Consider the following 19,336-nt stretch of genomic DNA (forward strand, 5'->3'; position numbering starts at 1 on the left):
TTTGCCTTTTTTACTCTTTTAAAGTCTGATTTATGTATTTTGGGGCTCTTTCATTGGGTCCATAGATATTTATTATGGTTATATCTTCTTGTTCAGTTGATCCTTTAATCATTATATAATGTCCTTCCTTGTTTCATATGGTGGTTTTTGTCTTAAAGTCAATTTGATCAGAAATTTATATTGCTACTCCTGCTCTTTTATGGTTGCCATTTGCTTGATATATCTTTTTCCAACCTTTGATTTTTAGTCTTTGTCTCTAAGGTGTGTCTCTTGTAGACAACATATTGATGGGTTTTGTTTTCTTATCCAATCTGCAGCTCTCTGCCTCTGGAGTAGTGCATTTAATCCATTAGCATTCAGTGTAATTATTAACAAGTGTGAACTGGTTGCTGTCATTTTGTTATGTGTTTTTTCATGGTGTTCGTAGTTTCTTTGTTCCTTATAATTTTCTATGCTGAGCTCTTGTTTATGAATCATGTCATCATTTCCTTTGTTGCTGTCATTTTAGTATTTGCTAAATATTTATACTTGTCTTCTTTTTTATTGTGATGTGAGGGTTTATCACTTTCCTTTGAGGTTACCCTGTGATTTATAATTTTCTTCCCAAGTTTAGAACAGTCCATTCTATCTTGCAACTCTCGACTTCCTCACCATTTAGAAGTTCTGTAACTACACTATTTTTCCCCTCTTTTTGGTTTGTAGTTGTCCTCATTTGCCAATTGATGTCTCTGATTCCCTGATTACAATCTTGTAAGCTTATCTTTACTTTGTATAGGTCCATAGCGGTGTTGGTTTCTGGGTTATATCATCTTGTGTATTAATGATTGTTTTTTGTTTGCTATTATTGCTTCTCTGTTCAAAGGACTTCCTTTAGTATCTCTTGTAAGGTTAGTCTAGTTTTAACAAATTCCCTTAATTTCTGCTTATCTGGAAATCTAATTATACCATCATATTGAGGCACAGTTTTGCTGGGTATGTAATTTTTGGTTGGAAAATTTTTTCTTTTAGGCTTTTATATATAACATCTCATTGCCTTCTTGCATGCATGGTTTCTGCTGAGAAATTAGAGCTTATTCTTGTTGGTTGTCCTTTGTAAGTAACTTTGTTTTTCCCATGCTGCTTTCAGGATTCTTTCTTTGTCTTTGGTTTTGATGAGTTTGATGTTGATACATCTTGGTAATTTTCTTTTGGGGTCTCTCCTATTTGGCATTGTTGCACTTCCTGAATGGATACATTCTTATCTTTTGTCATATCAGGGAAATTGTCCTCCAACAAATTGTGGACAGTTTTCTCTTCCTGTTCTGGAATTCTAATTACACATAGGTTATTCCTTTTGATAGTATCCCACATGAACCTTAGGCTTTCTTCAATTTTTTTTTTTTAAATATTTTTTCTGATTGATCCCTTTCTAGAGAAGTATTCACATATTTGTCGTCAATCTCATTAATTCTGTCTCCATTGATTCAGTTCTACTCCTTTACCCTTTCAGTGTGTTATGCCTTTCTGAAAATTTAGTATTAATCTTTTGAATTTCTGTCTGTAGATTTTGTATCATTTCTAATTTTTCCTTTATCTTGTCATTTTGTTCATGTATTTCTTCTGAAATTGTTCTAGGTTTTTGTCTGTTTTCCTTAATTTTGTCAGTGTTTCCCTTGATCTGTCTCTCAATCCTTTGAAGATACTTAAATATAATTCTTCTGAATTCCTTATCAGGGAGTTCAAATGCTGCTTCTTCCTCAGTGTCATGTTCTGGGTCTGTATTCTGGTCCCTTGTTCCACTTTATCTTGCTTCTTTGTGTGGACTGTGATGGTCCACATAGTGTGACATTGTTGTATTTAGATCTCTGTTAACTATTTGTGAGGAGTAGTTAAGGGTGAGTCAGGCCATTTTTCGTGGTTGTTTATCATTGGCCCATTAATGGAGAAGGAATTGGTGGCTCTTAGTAAGTGAAGCTGCAGGAGGTTTGGATACAGTTGTGTCGTATGGGTACTGTTGCTGTCTCCCACTCAGTTGGACCAGCAGTCAAATAACCATCAAAAAAGTAAAAGCAAGTGGACAAAAAACATACTGTGTAAACACACGGGAACAATAATCAAAAAAAGAAAAAATAACCCTGCAATATCTGGGGAGAGGGCAGTAACAGGAAAAAGGTAGAGTAGGAAAATAATGAAGAAAAAAAATGGGAAAAATGCAAAAAGGAAAACAAGGAATGAGGTTAACCATGAGAAAGAAAAAATGGGAACCAAGAACAAAGAAGAGAGAAAAAGCTGAAAACTAGAACCTTTCCAGTCATTGGCATCTGGAACGTCCTTGTGGTTTCTGGCAAGTGAAGCCTATTCTTAGGTCCCTGGAATCTGGGAGAACGCTGTCGCTTTAAATATCCAAAATGGTCAAACTGCTTGTAAACGTTCAAAATGGCTGTACCCTCTGGGGAGGGAAAAGTCCACAGGTCAGACTGCCTTCCTTTTCGCTGCTTCCCCTTTTATTCACCAGTCACCAGTGCAGTCCTCCATGCATCCCTAGGCTAGCAGGGCCGGTTTTTATGTTAATTCTCAGGTTCTAACACGACTCTGGTAGCATAGTGCCTAAGGCACTTGATTGCTAACCAGAAGGCTGGCAGTTCAAACTCACCAGTCACTCATCAGAAGGAAGGTTGGGCAATCTACTTCGTAGTGATACCGCCTCGGAAACCCATGGAGGGGTCGCTATGAGTCGGGGCCAACTCGGTGGCACATAACGACAACAGCAACACAACACCACTCAGCAACATCCAAACTTTCTGTGCCGTCAGAATTGCTGATAGACCGTGTTGTCTCCTTTTTTGGTGTTTTCATGCAAGTTCTTCTACTGTTGGAGTTTAGTCCACTTCTATATTCTTCCCTTCGAAGTTCAGGGCTCCAGGATTATCTTCTGTATCTGTGTTAATTGGATCCCCTTTTCTTTGTTGAAGAGGGTCTGTGCAGTCTGTCTGCCTATTCTGCCATCTTACCGGAACTCCCAGCTCTTTTATCTTGTCATTTCTTCCATTTGCTTTAGCTACTCTTCACTCAAGGGCAAGTTTCAGAGTTTCTTCTGACATTCATTTTGGTGTTTTCTTCCTTTCCTGTCTTTTTAATGACCTTCTGTAGTCTTTCTGTATGACGTGCTTGATGTCATCCCATGATTAATGTGGTTTTCGGTCCTTGGTGTTCAGTGCATCAAGTCCCTTATTCAGATGGTCTCTAAATTCAGGTGGGATATAATCAAGGTCATATTTTGGCTCTCATGAACTTGTTTTAATTGTCTTCAGCTTCAACCTGACACAATTGATGGTCTGTTCCACCGTCAGCCCCTGGCCTTATTTTGCCTGAAGATACTGAGCTTCTCTGTCATTCTTTCCACAATACTGTTGGTCTGATTCCTGTGTATTCCATCTGGTGAGGTCCACATATATAGCTGCCATTTATGTTGTTGAAAAAAGGTATTTGAATAAGTCATTGGTCTTGCAAAATTCTATCATGTGATCTCCAGCATCATTTCTATCACCAGGGCTTTATTTTCCAATTCCTAGTGGTTCTTTTTTATTTCCAGCTTTTGCTTTCCAATCACCAGTAATAATCAGTACATCTTGATTGTATGTGTGGTCAATTCCGGACTGCAGAAATTGGTGAAAAATCTTAATTTCCTTGTCTTTGGCTTTGGTGTTTGGTGTGTAAATTTGAATAATAGTAGTATTAACTGGTCTTCCTTGTAGGCTTATGAATTTTATCCTATTACTGATAGCATAGTACTTCAGGATAGATCTTGAAACATTCTTTGTGACAATGAATGCCACACCATTCCTCTTCAGTTTTTCATTCCCAACATAGTAGATCATGTTGTTGTCTGATTCACAATGGCCAAAATCAATCCATTTCAGCTCATTAATGCCTAGGATCTGGTGGCGTAATGCCTAAAGCATTTGACTGCTAACCAGAAGGCTGTAGGTTCATACCCACCAGCCACTCCTTGGAAGGAAGGTTGGGCAGTGTACTTCCATAGTGATACTGCCTCAGAAACCCATGGAAGGGTTGCTATGAGTCAGATCTGACTCGACGGCAGTGAGTTAGGGTTTTTTTTTAGTGCCTAGGATATCGATCTTTATGTGTTCCATTTCATTTTTGACAACTTCCAATTTTCCTAGATCCATACTTTTTACATTCTATGCTCTGATTATATTAATTGATGTTTGCAGTTGTTTCTTCCAATTTTGAGTCATGCCACATCAGCAAATGGAGGTTCTGAAAGCTTTCCTCCATCCATGTTATTAAGGTTGAATCTACTTTGAGGAGGCTGCTCTTCCCCAACCGTATTTTGGGAGCCTTTTGACCCGAGGGTCTCATCTTCTGGCACTATCAGACAGTGTTTCAGGACTATTTGTAAAATTTTCCAGTAATATATCAGACAGTGTCTCACTGCTATTGATAAGGTTTTCACTGGCCTATACTTTGAGAAGTGTATGGTCTCTTCCTTCTTCTGAGTCTGTCTTAGTCTGGAAGCTCCTTTGAAATCTATCCACCATCGGTGAACCTACTGATATTTGAATTACCGGTGGTGTAGCCTCCAGCCTCACAGCAACACACAAACCACCACAGTATGACAAACTGATATGCAAGTGGTAGCAATATCATTATCACCAGGGAAATGCAGATCAGTATTATAACGACATACCACTTCATACTGTCCATGGCTATAATAAAAAAGTCAGATAATACGTGGTGGTGAGGATGTGGATAAATTACAACTTTTGTACATTACTGGTGGTAATGTGAAATGGAATAGGTGGTTTGACTTGACAGTTCCCCAACATGTTAAAGATAGAGTTACCATATGATCCAGCATTATACTCCTCATTATATCTAAGAGAAATGAAAAAAAGTTGACATAAAAATTTGTACATGAACTTTCATTTTTTGTTTTTGTTATGTACCTTTGAGTCAATTCCAACTTATAGCATCCTTATAGAACAGAGTAAAACTGTCTGTTTTACTTGTTGTTGTTGTTGTTATGTGCCGTCGAGTTGGACCTGACCCATAGCGACCCCTCCTTGGGTTTCCGAGGCAGTATCACTACGGAAGTAGATTGCCCCATCTTCCTTCCGAGGAGTGGCTGGTGGGTTTGAACTGCCAGCCTTCTGGTTTGCAGTCAAGTGCCTTAGCCACTATACTACCAGAGCTCCTAGGATGTAGTAATATATTTGGGTTTCCTAGGATGTAGTCTTTATCAGAGCAGATCACCAAGTCTTTTCTCCTGTGGAGCTGTGCTGATGGGCTTAAACTGCCAGCCTTTTGGTTAGCAGCCTGGTGCTGTCCTATTGTACTAACAAGCTTATTTGCAGATTTACAGCAGTATCTGGTGGCGTAGTACCTAAGGCATTTGACTGCTAATCAGAAGGCTGGTTATTCAGACCCACCAGCCACTTACTCCTCAGAAGATCTGGCAATCTACTTCCATAGTAATACTGCCTCAGAAACTCAAGGAGGAGTCTCTATGAGTCAGATCCAACTTGACAGCAGTGAGTTTGTTTTTTTTTTTCAAAAATGGAAACAACCTAGATATCCATCAGTGGATGAATGGATGAATGGATAAGTAAAATGTGTTATTTGGCCATAAAACAGAGTGAAATACCAGTATATGCTCTAATGGGGATGAACCTTGAAAGGCAATACTACATAAAAGAAGCAAGTCATAAAGACATATTGTATAATTCTATTCTTTCTATTCATATGAAAGGTACAAAACGGGAAAATCTAAAGAGACATGAAGTAGGTTAGTGGTTACTTAGGGCTTAGGTGAGAGAGGATGTGGAGTGATTGCTAATGAGTATGGATCTCTTTGGCAGGGGAGATACTAAAATTAGATAGTGGTAATAGATGCATAGTTCTGTGAATGTACTGAAAAACAATGAATTTTATTTCATCATTAAATAGATGAATCGTATGAGTTGTGAGTTGTATATCAGTAATGCTATTTTAAAAAAGTGAGAGGTTCATTGTTGAAGGTTTTCAGTAGGATGAAGACTTTTGCAGTTGGTAGATACATCTTTGTAGATACTGTTACTGCTAGTGATTGTGATAGAACAGTGAGTCAGGAATAAAAGATTCAAAAATTAAAAGGCAGTAGACCTGAAGGAGAGTAGATAATTTTAGCAAGAATTGATACTTGGTAGTATAGTTTGGTGACATAAAATCTAAAGCTGAGTGCATTTATCATGGAGATCCAGAGGGAGCCTATCCTGGAAGTGGAAATGAGGAACATGAAGAACACATACTCTGTGTTCAAAGCCAAAGAGATAAGAGGTACAACTACCACAAGAGTATATATACAAGGGGAGCTCTGGTGGTGTAGTGCTTAAGGCATTTGACCAGAAGGCTGGCAGTTCAAACCCATCAGCCACTCCTCGGAAGGAAGGTTGGACAACCTACTTCCGTAGTGATACTGCCTCAGAAACCCAAGGAGGGGTCGCTATGAGTCGATATCGACTTGATGGCAGTGAGTTTATTTGTTTGTTATATATGCAAGAGAAATCAATTACCATTTGAGAAGAGCCCACAGGGGAAGTAGGTTAATTAGGGAAGAGCGTATGTTATCATATAATATCTTGTTGTTGTTATATACTGTCCAGTTGATTCTGTCTAATATCAACCCTATACTAGGGTATAACTGCCTTGTAAGGTTTCCAAGGCATTGATCTTTATGGGAACAGATTGCCAGGTCTTATTTCTTGTAGAGCAGCTCGTAGATTTGAACCACCAACCTTTTGGCTAGCAGCTGAATGCTTATCCAATTGTGTCACCAATGCAGCTTTTTATAGACTTTCATATTGTTCATAAGGAGCCCTAGTGGCACAGATGGGTAAGTGCTCAGTTGCTAATTGAAAGATTGGCAGTTGGAACCTACCCACCAACTCTGTGGCAGGAAGACCTGCTTATCTGCTTCCATAAAGATTACAGCAGAGAAAACCTTGTTGGGGGCAGTTCTACCCTGTCTCATGGGATTGCTACGAGTCTAAATAGACTGTATAACCTCTAACAACAGCATATTGCTCATAAGACATTTTTGAAGTACGTAAGATAACTTTGACAACACCTTAAAAGTTTTCTAACTGGGCTTTCTGTTGTTACCTTTTTCACTAATTGTACATGTCTTGAAGCTTGAGTCTGTTTTATGATGATTACTTGATCAAATTAGTGTTCATGTTCTCCTTTTTAATCTACTCCACATTGCTAGTGTACAAGGTTTTGTAATTGGTCCCTTCTGATTTTACTGACTGTTGCCTTGTGTTAGAATAAGGGATGTAGATACTTGCCAGGTTATATTTCTAGTATTTAGGAAATTTTTACCTGAATACGCTGAGGCTTCCCAGAAGCTATGAGGGAATTGTTAATTAGTTGTAGTACTATAATGGCTGTTATTTAGCGACATGAAAATAGGAAGAATGTGTTCTTATCTACATTTATTCATTTATCCTTCTAAGTGTTCTAAGTTAATCTGTATGCTGAGCAAATAATCTGAGAAGCTTGACTACATGAAGAAATACATGGCATCAGGATTGGAGGAAGACTTGTTAATAATTTTTAACATGCAGATGACACAATCTTGCTTGCTGAAAATGAAGCTGAATTGAAGCACTTACTGATGAAGATTAAAGACTGTAGCCTTCAGTATGGATTACACCTCACCGTAAAGAAAACAAAAATCCTCACAACTGGACTAATTTAGCAACATCATGATAAATGGAGAAAAGGTTAAAGTTGTCAAGGATTTTGTGGTAGTTACGTTTGTGTGTCAACTTGGCTGGGCCTGGTTGAGTGGTTGGGCAGCTGGCTATAGTATTCACCATGATGAGACTAGTAATCAACTCCATGGTGGAATCTACAGTGAGCAGCTGAGTAGCTGCTTTAGGGATGTGGTCTGCTTCCTGTATATAAGGAAAAGTCTTGGGGAATGGTCTCTAGCTTATGGCATGCTTGAACCCTCCATGTTGCTGAGTCGTTTAGCAGCCTGCCGTGCTCTGCCAATCTTGGGACTTTGAATGGACTTGAATTAATGGCCTGCCGTGTGGTTTGGTAACATCAGGACTGTGCCTTATTACTTGTCAACCTTGGGCTTGTCAGTCTCAGCAGCCAGCAGCTGTCTGAGTGAGGAAATGCCCTAGCTTCAGTGCACCAGGAGCAGGAGGCAGAGCTGAAGCCAAGGTTGAGGGGCTTTCACTCAGCACCTAGAGCCTGGTACTTTGAACTTGGACTTAAAGCTTCCAGATTGTGAGAGAAAACTCCTGTTTGTTCAAGCCATCCCATTTGTGGTATATATTCTTGATAGAGTAGCACTAGGTGACCAGAACAGATTTCATTTTACTTGGATCTACAATCAATGCCCATGGAAGCAGCGGTGAAGAAATCGAACAGCATATTACATTGGGCAAAATTGCTGCAAAAGACCTTTATAAAGTGTTAAAAAGCAAAGGTATCACTTTGAGCGCTAAGGTGTGCCTGATCTGAGCCATGGTATTTTCCGTTGCCTCATATGCATGGAGGTATATGGATAATGAATAAAGAACTAGACAATGAATAAGGAAGACAGAGTAGAATTGATGCCTTTGAATTATGATGTTGGTGAAGAATATTGAATATACCATGGTCTTCTGTTAGAGTGATCAAATTTGTCTTGGAAGAAGTATAGCCAGAATGCCCCTTAGTAGCGAGGATGGAGTGACTTTGTCTCCTATGCTTTGGAAATGTTATCAGGGGGGACCAGTCTCTGAAGAACGATATCATGCTTGGTAAAGTAGAGGGTCAGGGAAAAAGGGGAGGACCCTTAACAAGATATATTGCCACAGTGACTGCAATAGTGGGTCCAAACAACTGTGAGGATAACACAGGACAAGATAGTGTTTTGTTATACATAGGGTCACTTTGTGTCAGAACTGACTCGACTGTACTCAGCAAAAAGAAGTCTTTGAACAAGCACAGATAGCCTCATTCATGACTTGTTCAATTTAACACCTTTTTTTAAAAAACACTAAGGTCAAGCAGAAAACAGTACAGAAATATATTGATTATTAAGGAATAGACTGCTTATTTTGAAAAATCAGTCCCCAGACATAGCACACTATTTCTTTTTAGCAAGTAATTGGTGTGTTGTTAATTATTCATAAAACCCATTGCCTTCAAGATAATTCCTACTCATAGTAACCCTGGAGGACAGAGTAGAACTGCTCTGTAGGTTTTCCATGGCTGTAAATCTTCACAGGATACCACATCTTTCTCCCAGAGCTGCTGGTGGATTTGAACTGCTGACATTTTGGTTAGAAGCTGAAATTTTTTCCAAAAATTTTTTGAGAATCTGATACCTAAATCAATGAATCCGGAGATGTGAAATAGTATACTTAAAAATCATTCAGTAAATGTCTATACTTCTCTATTAGTGAATTTTGGCTATTCTAATACAAGATTTGTAAGAAATGCAGACTTGGCAATTGGGTCATTGTTGTAAAACTGTTTAATTTTCTGATATTATTGGCCATGAAGTTAATTCAGCTGTCAAACAATGTAAGCTGAATACTGAAAATCTTTGATTTATAAGAATCATGCATAAAAATACAAAGGGAATAAATTTATTAGCATCTTTCATGTTTTAGGTATGGGTGATATTAAAAGTGATCATATGGTGCTATTGTGATGTTTATTTATTGTTCAGTAAAGATGCTGGTCATTGGATCAGTACTTACTGACTGAGTCGTTGCCCTGGTACCAAACGTCCATTTGGTGTTTTATTATATAATTTTATTTTAGCATTAAGTCTTCATGGTAGATATAATTTTCTCCATTTTGCAAATGAAAATCCTAACACTTGAGGAGGTTAAGTAACTTAGATCACATAGCTAATTCGTGCAGCCAGGATTCAAATGTAACTCTTTCTGGCCCTACATTTCTACTGTAATACTGGCTTTTCAAACTTAAAACCCAGCTCTCAACTCTGTGAAGAATTGAATTCACAGTAATTTATTAGTTGTTTCCAAGAACCTATCGTTCTGCTAATTTGGAATTTTCTGAAAAATAAGCCCATCAGCTGCTCCATAGAAGAAAGACCAGGCAATCTACTTCTGTAAAGATTTACCACCTTGGAAACCCAAAAGGGGTCGGTCACTATGAGTTGAAATGGACTCAGGTTTTTTTTTTTTTTTTTTTTTAAATCAATACTTACTACACTTTTTTCTTTCTTATATTATTAGGACGTCTTGCATGGCTGGTATACTTAGTTGGGACGGTTGTAGGAGGAAGGTTAACATACATCAGTACGGATGAGCATGATACTATGGATGGAGAATTATCTTGTCGGTAAGTAATGGCCATATAATTTACAGAAATTGATTATGCACTTAAAACATTTAGTTATTGAGCTAGTATTATGAACTAACATATTTTTACTTGGACTTTTGAAAAAAGTAGTATTTTCCTTTTTACTGATGAGAAACTGAAGGCTTAGAAGTTAAGTGATTTGTAAAAGGTCAAATTTCTAGTAAGTAGTAACATTTTTTAAACGTTACGCAAGTTTTTTAAACTTCATGCAATATGAATTTAAGTTTTTCGTTTCTTAGGGACCGACATAACATGCAAAGTTGATGTGTATTGGGATAATGTAATCTGATCAAAATTAATGAATAGTCAGTTACACAGTCTTTGACTGTTGACTACATTTTTTCATCTCATTACCATAACCTTAGTAAGAAGTAAGGAGCTCTGCTAGTGCAGTGGTTAAAGCATTCAGCTGCTAACCAAAAAGTCAGAAGTTCAAACCTACCAGCTGCTCCACGGGAGAAAGATGAGGCACTCTGCATCTGTAAAAATTTACAGCTTTGGAAATCCTGTGGGGCATTTCTATTCTGTCCTGTAGGTTCACTTTGAGTCAGAATTAACTTGATGGCAGCGGGTTTGGTTTTGGGTTAGTAAGAAGTGACTGACTTACTCCCTTCTGTTTCTATTCTAAACTGACAAAAATTCTTAAATATGAATGACTTGAGTGAGTTGGTTTCCCATATATGTATTTTATTTTTAATAACATCTTTATTTACTATGAACTAATACATATTTTTATTGGAGATTTAAAAAATTTAACTGAAAAGAATATTCATATTAATCTGGAGATAACCACCTTTATCATCTTGGCAAAGACTTTTGACTCTTTTAAATTAATGTATGTGGATGTATGTGCCCCAAAAATAAAGCCACTGTCATCCAGTCAGTTCTGACTCATACCGACCCTATAGGATTTATGTACTTCATTACTGTTTTTTAACCTTTTAAAACAAAATTTAAGTTACAGTATGATATTGTTTTATAAACTAAAAGTAATAATAGTAATTATATCTCATTGTAACCAAAAAAACCAAACTCATTGCTGTCAAGTTGGATCCAACTCATAATGACCGCTTCCTTGGGTTTCTGAGGCCGTGTCTCCACAGAAGTAGACTGCCCAGTTTTCCTTTTGAGGAGTGGCTGGTGGGTTTGAACCGCCAGTCGTCTGGTTAGCAATCACATGCCTTAGGCAGTACGCCACCTAATATCTCCTAATAGAGCTCCTAATATCTCATTTTTGGCTCTTATAAAAATTGAATGAGCTAATACAAAAATAACAACATTGCCTAACAAATAATGTGCAATAAATTACCAAAATCAATTTTTTTAAGAAAATCAAACACAATCTTAGAAACATTTTACTTAGATACTAGATGTATTAGCTGTACTACAATTTAGAAGCCCTGGTTGTGCAGTGGTTTAAGCACTTAGTTGCTAACTGAAACATTGGCAGTTCAAACCCACCAGTTGCTCTCTGGAAAAAGATGTGTCAGTCTGCTTCCATGAAGATTTACAGCCTTGGAAACCACATGAAGCAGTTCTGCCCTGTTCTGTAGAATCACTATGAGTTGGAATTGACTCAATGGCAGTGGGTTTGGTGGGTTTGGTACCAGAATTTATTTAAGCAAACCCTTAGTTTTGGAATTACAGGGTTTTTTCTCATTTATTTTTCTTATTATAAATTGCTTTTAGGTGAAATATCCTTGTATATCTTTATGTTGATTTAAATAATTTCATGAGAGTTAAAACCTGTAAGTTGAATAACTGATTGATTTTAAAGACTTCAGTACAGATTACCAAATGACCCTCTGGAATGGTTGTACCAGTTTATCCTCCCAACCCAAAGGCTATGTGAGTGATCATTTTTCTGTAGCAAACACTAGATAAAAGAATTCTTATCTTTGCTAGTTTATAGATAACAAAAGCTTTTGTTTTCATTTGGTTGCTAGTGATGTCAAACATTCTTTCTTCCCCTCCTTTTGCCATTTGTGTTTCCTCTTTGTAATTCTCATATATATTTATTGTATCATTTACCTGATTTTCTTTTGTGATTATCCTTTCTAACTTTGGAGCTCAGATTATATCAAAGATCTTAATATTTTGCTTTCATTTTGAACAGATTTTCTACTTATTTTTGTTACAAGTATCTTTACTGGCTTTAAATATTTATACAGATCGGTTCATTGTTTTCCTTCATACATTCTCTGTTGTTCATTCTTCGAAAGAGTTTTCACTCCTAGTTAATAAACATATCCACTTTTATTTTCTCCTCGTTCATTTATGATTTGACCCCATAATGTTTATTTTTTTAGTGTATCTGAAATTGATTTTATTGTATATACTTTTTCCAAAGTACTAACCACTTACTGTTAATACCTACTGATTTGAAATGGTACCTGTATCCTATGTTAAATTCTTGGATCTTTTTCTGGGCTTTTTATCTTTTTCCATTGATCTTAGAAGTCTATTCTTACACCTCACCACCCTTTCAAAATCATTATAAATAGTTGTGGTAGTCTCCCTCATTTTTATTCTTAAATATATTCCTAAGTATTTAATAACTATTTTATAATTTTGAATGGAAAACTTCCTTTCATTCCATGTACTGTTCAACCTATAATCTTTCTTTTCAATGAAATTAAAATATGAATGGAACATAAATCTTTTTAGTTTTTCTAGGATTTATTATTTCTAATATCAACTTAAATCACTTAAAAACATGAATAATAAGTATTTGAGAGCCATCTCTTTGATTAATTTTAAACTAACTGTACAATTTATCTTTGTACTATCTCTTAATATAACATTACATATTTAGTATAATGAAAATAAAGTATACTTTTATCTATAGTTAGTTTGGTATTTTTAAAGTTTTCATCATCAGACAGGGAAATAATAAACTCACATTATTTTCCTGAGAAAATATAGGAAATAAAAAAAGGAAGTATATATTTCCTAAGCAGACATTTCATTTTTTTCTTTAAGCAGCAAACTTATTTAACTTTAAATAAAATTTATTTTGTGTTTTAGCCTGCATTCTGTGCAAAACAGAGCCTGAAGTGAATCTTATATGCTAATGCTTTATTGAGGGGGAGATTTTTTAGTAAAGAAAGAATGAAAGAAAAGAAGTAATAAGTGACAGAATAAGATAAAACAAATAAACGGTAGTGTATTACCAAGAAAACAACTGGTTGTTCACTTTCACACGAGTTTTCTGCAGATGTCACAAGGGTCCTCTGTGCCTCAACATTCCATGTTAGGGGACTAAGAGCAAGCAGTTTATCTGTTGGCTTCCTTCTGTGTTCCATTTCTTACTGGTTGAAGTCTACACCATGAGGTGTTTAACTCGTCTACACTTTTTAGTTGTGTTTCTTGGCTTCATTGAGTAGTTGTTGGGGAAGTCAAGAGTTTCCGTTGGTCCTATTGAGTTGGACCTAAGGGCTGGCACTGTGGCAGGCCTCTCTGCCATGAGTAAGGGTTTATAGTCACAGGAACTAGATGAGTGCTTACTGAGACTATCGGGCAGATGACTGAGGCCAGAAGTGGGGTGGGAGGTATTGATGGTATTGGTGAGTGTGGGCCATGCAGATTTGAGGTAGGTGTAAGTACACTAATACTTACATATTTTGTCTAGAAACAACAGAAAATATGTATTTAAAAATACTGAGATTCAAAAGTAAGAATGATGTTTTATATGAAGTTATAAAATATAAATTTCATATGAAAAAGTTCCAAGTAACTGGACAGTAATACTGTTGCCTTCTCTGTGTTAAGTGATACCTGTTCAACTCCTGAGAGAATGTAACCAAATTAGAAGATTGCCACACTCCTGTCAAAAATATGTCTCATTTTAGTGGGAAAAGGTTAATAATACATGTAAAAGCTCCTAATATTATGATAAGGAGCTCTAGTGGCACAGTGCCTAGGGCATTTGACTGTTAACCAGAAGGCTGGTGGTTCAAACCCACCAGTCACTCCGCAGAAGGAATGTTGAGCAATCTACTTCCGTGAAGATTTACTGCCTTGGAAACCCAATGGCTGTTGCTATGAGTTAGAACCATTTCAATGGCATTGAGGGTTTTTTTTGAGTTTTCAACCCAGTAGTGCTAGGAGAGTGCTTCCTTCTACTCAGCTCCACTATTTTACTTGGTTTTACCTGTTCATGTCCCAGTCATCCCTCATAATTCATTGAAGACATTGGCAACTAGCTCACACTGTTTTGGTCTCTCTCCCAAAGCCTACTATCGTATCAGTGAATTTAACATCTTTTCCAATCTATGTTAGATAATGTTATTCTCTTTTTCTCTATTCATAAGTCTCTAGTGCCTTCTTGCCACACTTGAGAGACAAAATCCAAAGTCCTTGCCATGACCCAAAGAAGTGTTTGCTACTTTTGTGATTTCATTGTATACCCTTTCTTATTCAACTCAAACCACACTGCCCTCACTATTCTTACTTCTTAAAATTTGTGTTAAAATGTTTATAATGTAAAAGTTGCCATGTAAGCCATCTTTAAGTGTATAGTTCAGTGCCATTAATTATATTCACAGTGCTGTGTAACATCACCACTATTTATTTCTAAAATTTTTCCTCACCCCAAATAGAAACTCCATACCCATTAAGCAATAACTTTCCATCTCTTCCCCTCCCAGATCCTAGTAACCACTAATCTACTTTCTGTGTCTATACATTTGTCTATTTTAGATATTTTCTATAAGTGGAATCGTACAGTCTGTGATTTGTCCTTCTGTGTGTGGCTTATTTCATTTAGCACAATGATTTCAAGGTTCATCTATGTCATAGCATGTATCAAAACTTCATTTCTCTTTTTGGCTTATTAATAGTCAACAATATGAATATACTGTATTTATTTAGCCATTCATCTGTTGATGGCTGTTGTTGTTGTTAGGTGCCATTGAGTCAGCTCCAACTCATAGTGACCCTTTGTACAGCCTGGTCATGCACCATCCCAACAATCCTTGCTATACTTGAGCCTATCATTGCAGCCATTGTGTTGATCTGTGTAGTTGAGGGTCTCCCCCTTTTTCGCTGACCCTCCACTTTACCATGCATGATATACTTCTCTAGGGAATAGTCCCTTCTGACAACATGACCAAAGTAGGTGAGATAAAGTCTGGCCATTCTCATTTCCAAGGAGCATTCAGCTGCACTTCTTCCAGTACAGATTTGTTTGTTTTTCTGGCAGGCCATCATTTTTAAAGTATTCTTCACCAACACTGTAATTCAAAGGCTTCAGTTCTTCACTTTTCCTTATTCAGTGTCCAAGTTTCACATACATATCAGGTGATTGAAAATACTATGGCTTGGGTCAGGCACACCTCTTCCCCAAAGTGACATCTTTGCTTTTCAACACTTTAAATAAAGATTCTTCTAAAAAATAAAAATTTAAAAAAATTTTTTATTGTGATTTGGATGAAAGTTTACAGAGCAAATTCACTTTCCATACAGCAGCTCACATACACTTTGTCTCATGACATTGACTGCAATTTACCCAGTGCAACAGCTCCCTTCCCACTTCCTGCCCATAGTTACCTCTTCCCTGTGCCCTTCCCTCCCATGCACTCCTGCCCCCTGAGATGTCTCCTTTTGCATACATAGCCCTTCTATTCTCCCATGATTGGTCTCTCCAAGGAGTGTATCTGCCTAATGTAAATGTTTAGTTCATATGCCTGTCCACTTTAAAGAGTATTTTGCAGAAAATTTGCCCATTGTAATGTGATGTCTGATTTCTTGACTGCTGCTTCCATGGGTGTAGATTATGGATCCAAGTGAACTGAATTTCTTGACAAATTCAATCTTTTCTCCATTTATTGTGATGCTGCTTATTGGTCCAGTTGTAAAGATTTTCGTTTTCTTTATGTAGAGGTGAAATCCATACTGCAGACTTCAGCAGTAAGTATGTCAACTTATTTTCATTTTCAGAAACAAGGTTGTGTCGCCTGTATATTGCAGGTTGTTAGTGAGTCCTCCCCCAATCCTAATGCCATGTTATTCTTCATACAGCCTAGCTTCTCAGATTATTTGTTCAGCATGCAGATTGAACAAGTATAGTGAAAGTAAACAACCCTGACACACTCCTGATTTTAAACCCTGCAGTATCCCCTTGTTCTGTTAGAAACAACAGCCTCCTGGTCTATGTACAGGTTCCACATGAGCACAATTAAGTATTCTGGAATTGCCATTCTTCTCAAAGTTAGCCATAATTTGTTATGCTCCACACAGTCGAATACCTTTGCATAGTCAATAAAACACAAGTAAACATCCTTCTGGTATTCTTTGCTTTCAGCTAAGATTCATTGGACATTAGCAGTGGTACCCTCATTCCATGTCCTCTTCTGAATCCAGCTTGCATTTCTGGAAGGTCTCTGTCAATATACTGCTGCAACCATAGTTGAATTATCTTCAGGAAAATTTTACTTGCATGTGATACTAATGATATTGTTCTATAATTTCCACATTCTGTTGGATCACCTTTCTTGAGAATGGGTACAAATAAGGATCTCTTATGATCAGTTGATCAGGTAGCCATCTTCCAGGTTACTTGGCATAGATGAGTAAGTGCCTCCTGTGCTGTATCATTTGTTGAAACATCTCAGTGGGTATTACATCACTTCCTGGAGGCTTATTTTTCACCAATTCCTTCAGTGCTGCTTTGACTTCTTCCTTCAGTACCATTGAGTCTTGATCATATGCCACCTCCTGAAATAGTTGAACATCAACCATGTCTTTTTTGTGCAGTGACTCTGTGTATTCTTTCCATTTCCTTTCAATGCTTCCTGCATCATTCAATATTTTGTTCAAAGAATCCTTCAGTATTGCAACTTGAGGCTTGAATTTTTTTCTTCAGTTCTTTCAGCTTGAGAGAGGCTGAGTGTGTTATTCCCTTTTGGTTTTCTAACTCTAGGTCTTTGCACATGTCATTATAATAATTGACTTTATCTTCTTGAGCTGCTCTTTAAAATCTGTTCAGCTCTTTTATCTTGCCTTTTTTTTTCCCATTTGCTTTAGCTATTCTCCATTCAAGAGCAAGTTTCAGTCTCTCCTGACATGCATTTGGGTCTTTCTTCCTTTCCTGTCTTTTTAATGACCTTTTGCTTTCTTGACTCATCTGCTTTTTGGTCATTCGTGGTCAGTGCATCAAATCTGTTCTTCAGATGGTCTCTAAATTCAGATGGGATATAGTCAAGGTCATTTTTTTTTCTCTCATGGATTTGTTATAATTTTCTTCAGTCAGCTCCTGGCCTTGTTTTGGCTGAAGATATTGAAGTTCTCCATCACCTCTTTCTACAGATGTAGTCGGTTTGGTTCCTGTGTATTCCACCTGGTGAGGTCCATGTGTATAGCCACTGTTTATGTTTTTGAAAAAAAGTATTTGTAATGAATAAGTCATTGGTCTTGAAAAATTCTATTATGACATCTTCATCATCATTTCTATCACCGGAACTTTATTTTCCAACTCATAATGATTCTTCTTTGTTTCCAAATTTTGCATTCCAATCACCAGTGATAATCAATTCATCTTAATTGCATATGCGGTCAATTTCAGACTGCAGAAGTTGGTAAAAATCTTCATTTTCTTCCTCTTTGGCTTTAGTGGTTGATATATAAATTTGAATAATAGTAATATTAACTAGTCTTCTTTGCTGATGTATAGATATTATCCTATCATTGACAGCACTATACTTCAGCATAGATCTTGAAACATTCTTTTTGATGATGAATTTGACACCATTACTCTTCAATTTGTCATTCCCAGTGTTTTGGTTACCTCTGTGCTGCTCTGACAAGAATATACCACAAAATGGGATGGCCTTAACAAACAGGAGTTTATTCTCTTACAGTTTGGAGGCTTTAAGTCTGAGTTCAAAGGGCCAGGCTCTAGGGGCTGGGTAAAAGCCCCTCAACCTTGGGTTTCAGCTCTGCCTCCTGCTCCTGGCTCACTGGAGCTAGAGACTTTTCTTCACTCAGACAACTGCTGGCCACTGAGACTGACAGGCTCAAGGCTGACAAGTAAAAAGGCACAGTCCCGATATTACCAAACCACACAGCAGGCCATTGATTCAAGTCCATTGAAAGTTCCAAGGTCATCAGAAGCTGATGAACAATGATATGGCTACATGCAGGATTCAAGCATGCCATAAACTAGAGACCATTCCCAAAGCTATTTTTTATATACAGGAAGCAGACCACATATGCAAAGCAGCTACCCAGCTGCTCCAATAGATTCCACCACGGAGTTAATTACCAGTCTCACTGTGGAGAATAACTACATTCAGCTGCCAGCCAGTCAACCAGGCCCAGCCAAGTTGACACACAAGCTTAACAACCACACCCGGCATAGTACAACATAGAATTGTCTGATTCAAAATGGGCAAAACTAGTCCATTTCAGCTCATTAATGCCATGATATCAATCTTTATGTGTTCCATTTCACTTTTGACAACTTCCAGTATTCCTGGATTTATGCTTTATACATTCCATGTTCTGATTATTGATAGATGTTTGCAGCTGTTTGTATCCATTTTAAAAAAATAATTACTGTGATTTGGGTGAAGTTTACAGAGTAAATTCACTTTCATAGAGCAGCTCACATACACTTTGTCTCATAACATTGACTGCAATTTACCACAATGCAACAACTCCCCTCCCACTTTCTCCCCATAGTTTATCTCTGCCCTGTGTCTTTCCCTCCCATGTACTCCTGCCCCTGAGCTGTCTCCCTGTGCATACACAGCCCTTTTGTTCTCCCATGATTGATCTCTCCAAGGAGTATATCTACCTAATGTAAATTTTCAGCTCATATGCCTGTCTTTTGATTGGCTAGAAGCCACAGGAGTGGGTTCAATTCCAGACCTGAAGGGCAGCTAGAGGCCATAGTCTCAGGAGTTCCACCAGGCTCTCTCAGACCAGCAAACCTGTCCCCCCCCCCTTTTTTTTT

General features: G+C 37.4%; 1 protein-coding gene across 1 annotated transcript in view; it reads left to right on the forward strand.

Moving 5' to 3' along the window:
- RANBP17 (RAN binding protein 17) overlaps window positions 1-19,336 on the forward strand; it is a 533,584-nt gene that overhangs the window by 112,413 nt on the left and 401,835 nt on the right. Inside the window, exon 13 of the mRNA XM_007939761.2 lies at window positions 10,254-10,359. Coding sequence (XP_007937952.1) covers window positions 10,254-10,359 — 106 coding nt within the window. The remainder of the gene's footprint in view (window positions 1-10,253; window positions 10,360-19,336) is intronic.

This window comes from Orycteropus afer, unplaced genomic scaffold (genome assembly GCF_000298275.1).
Source record: "Orycteropus afer afer isolate SDZICR_OR568_19922 unplaced genomic scaffold, OryAfe1.0 scaffold00062, whole genome shotgun sequence".
NCBI lineage: Eukaryota > Metazoa > Chordata > Mammalia > Tubulidentata > Orycteropodidae > Orycteropus > Orycteropus afer.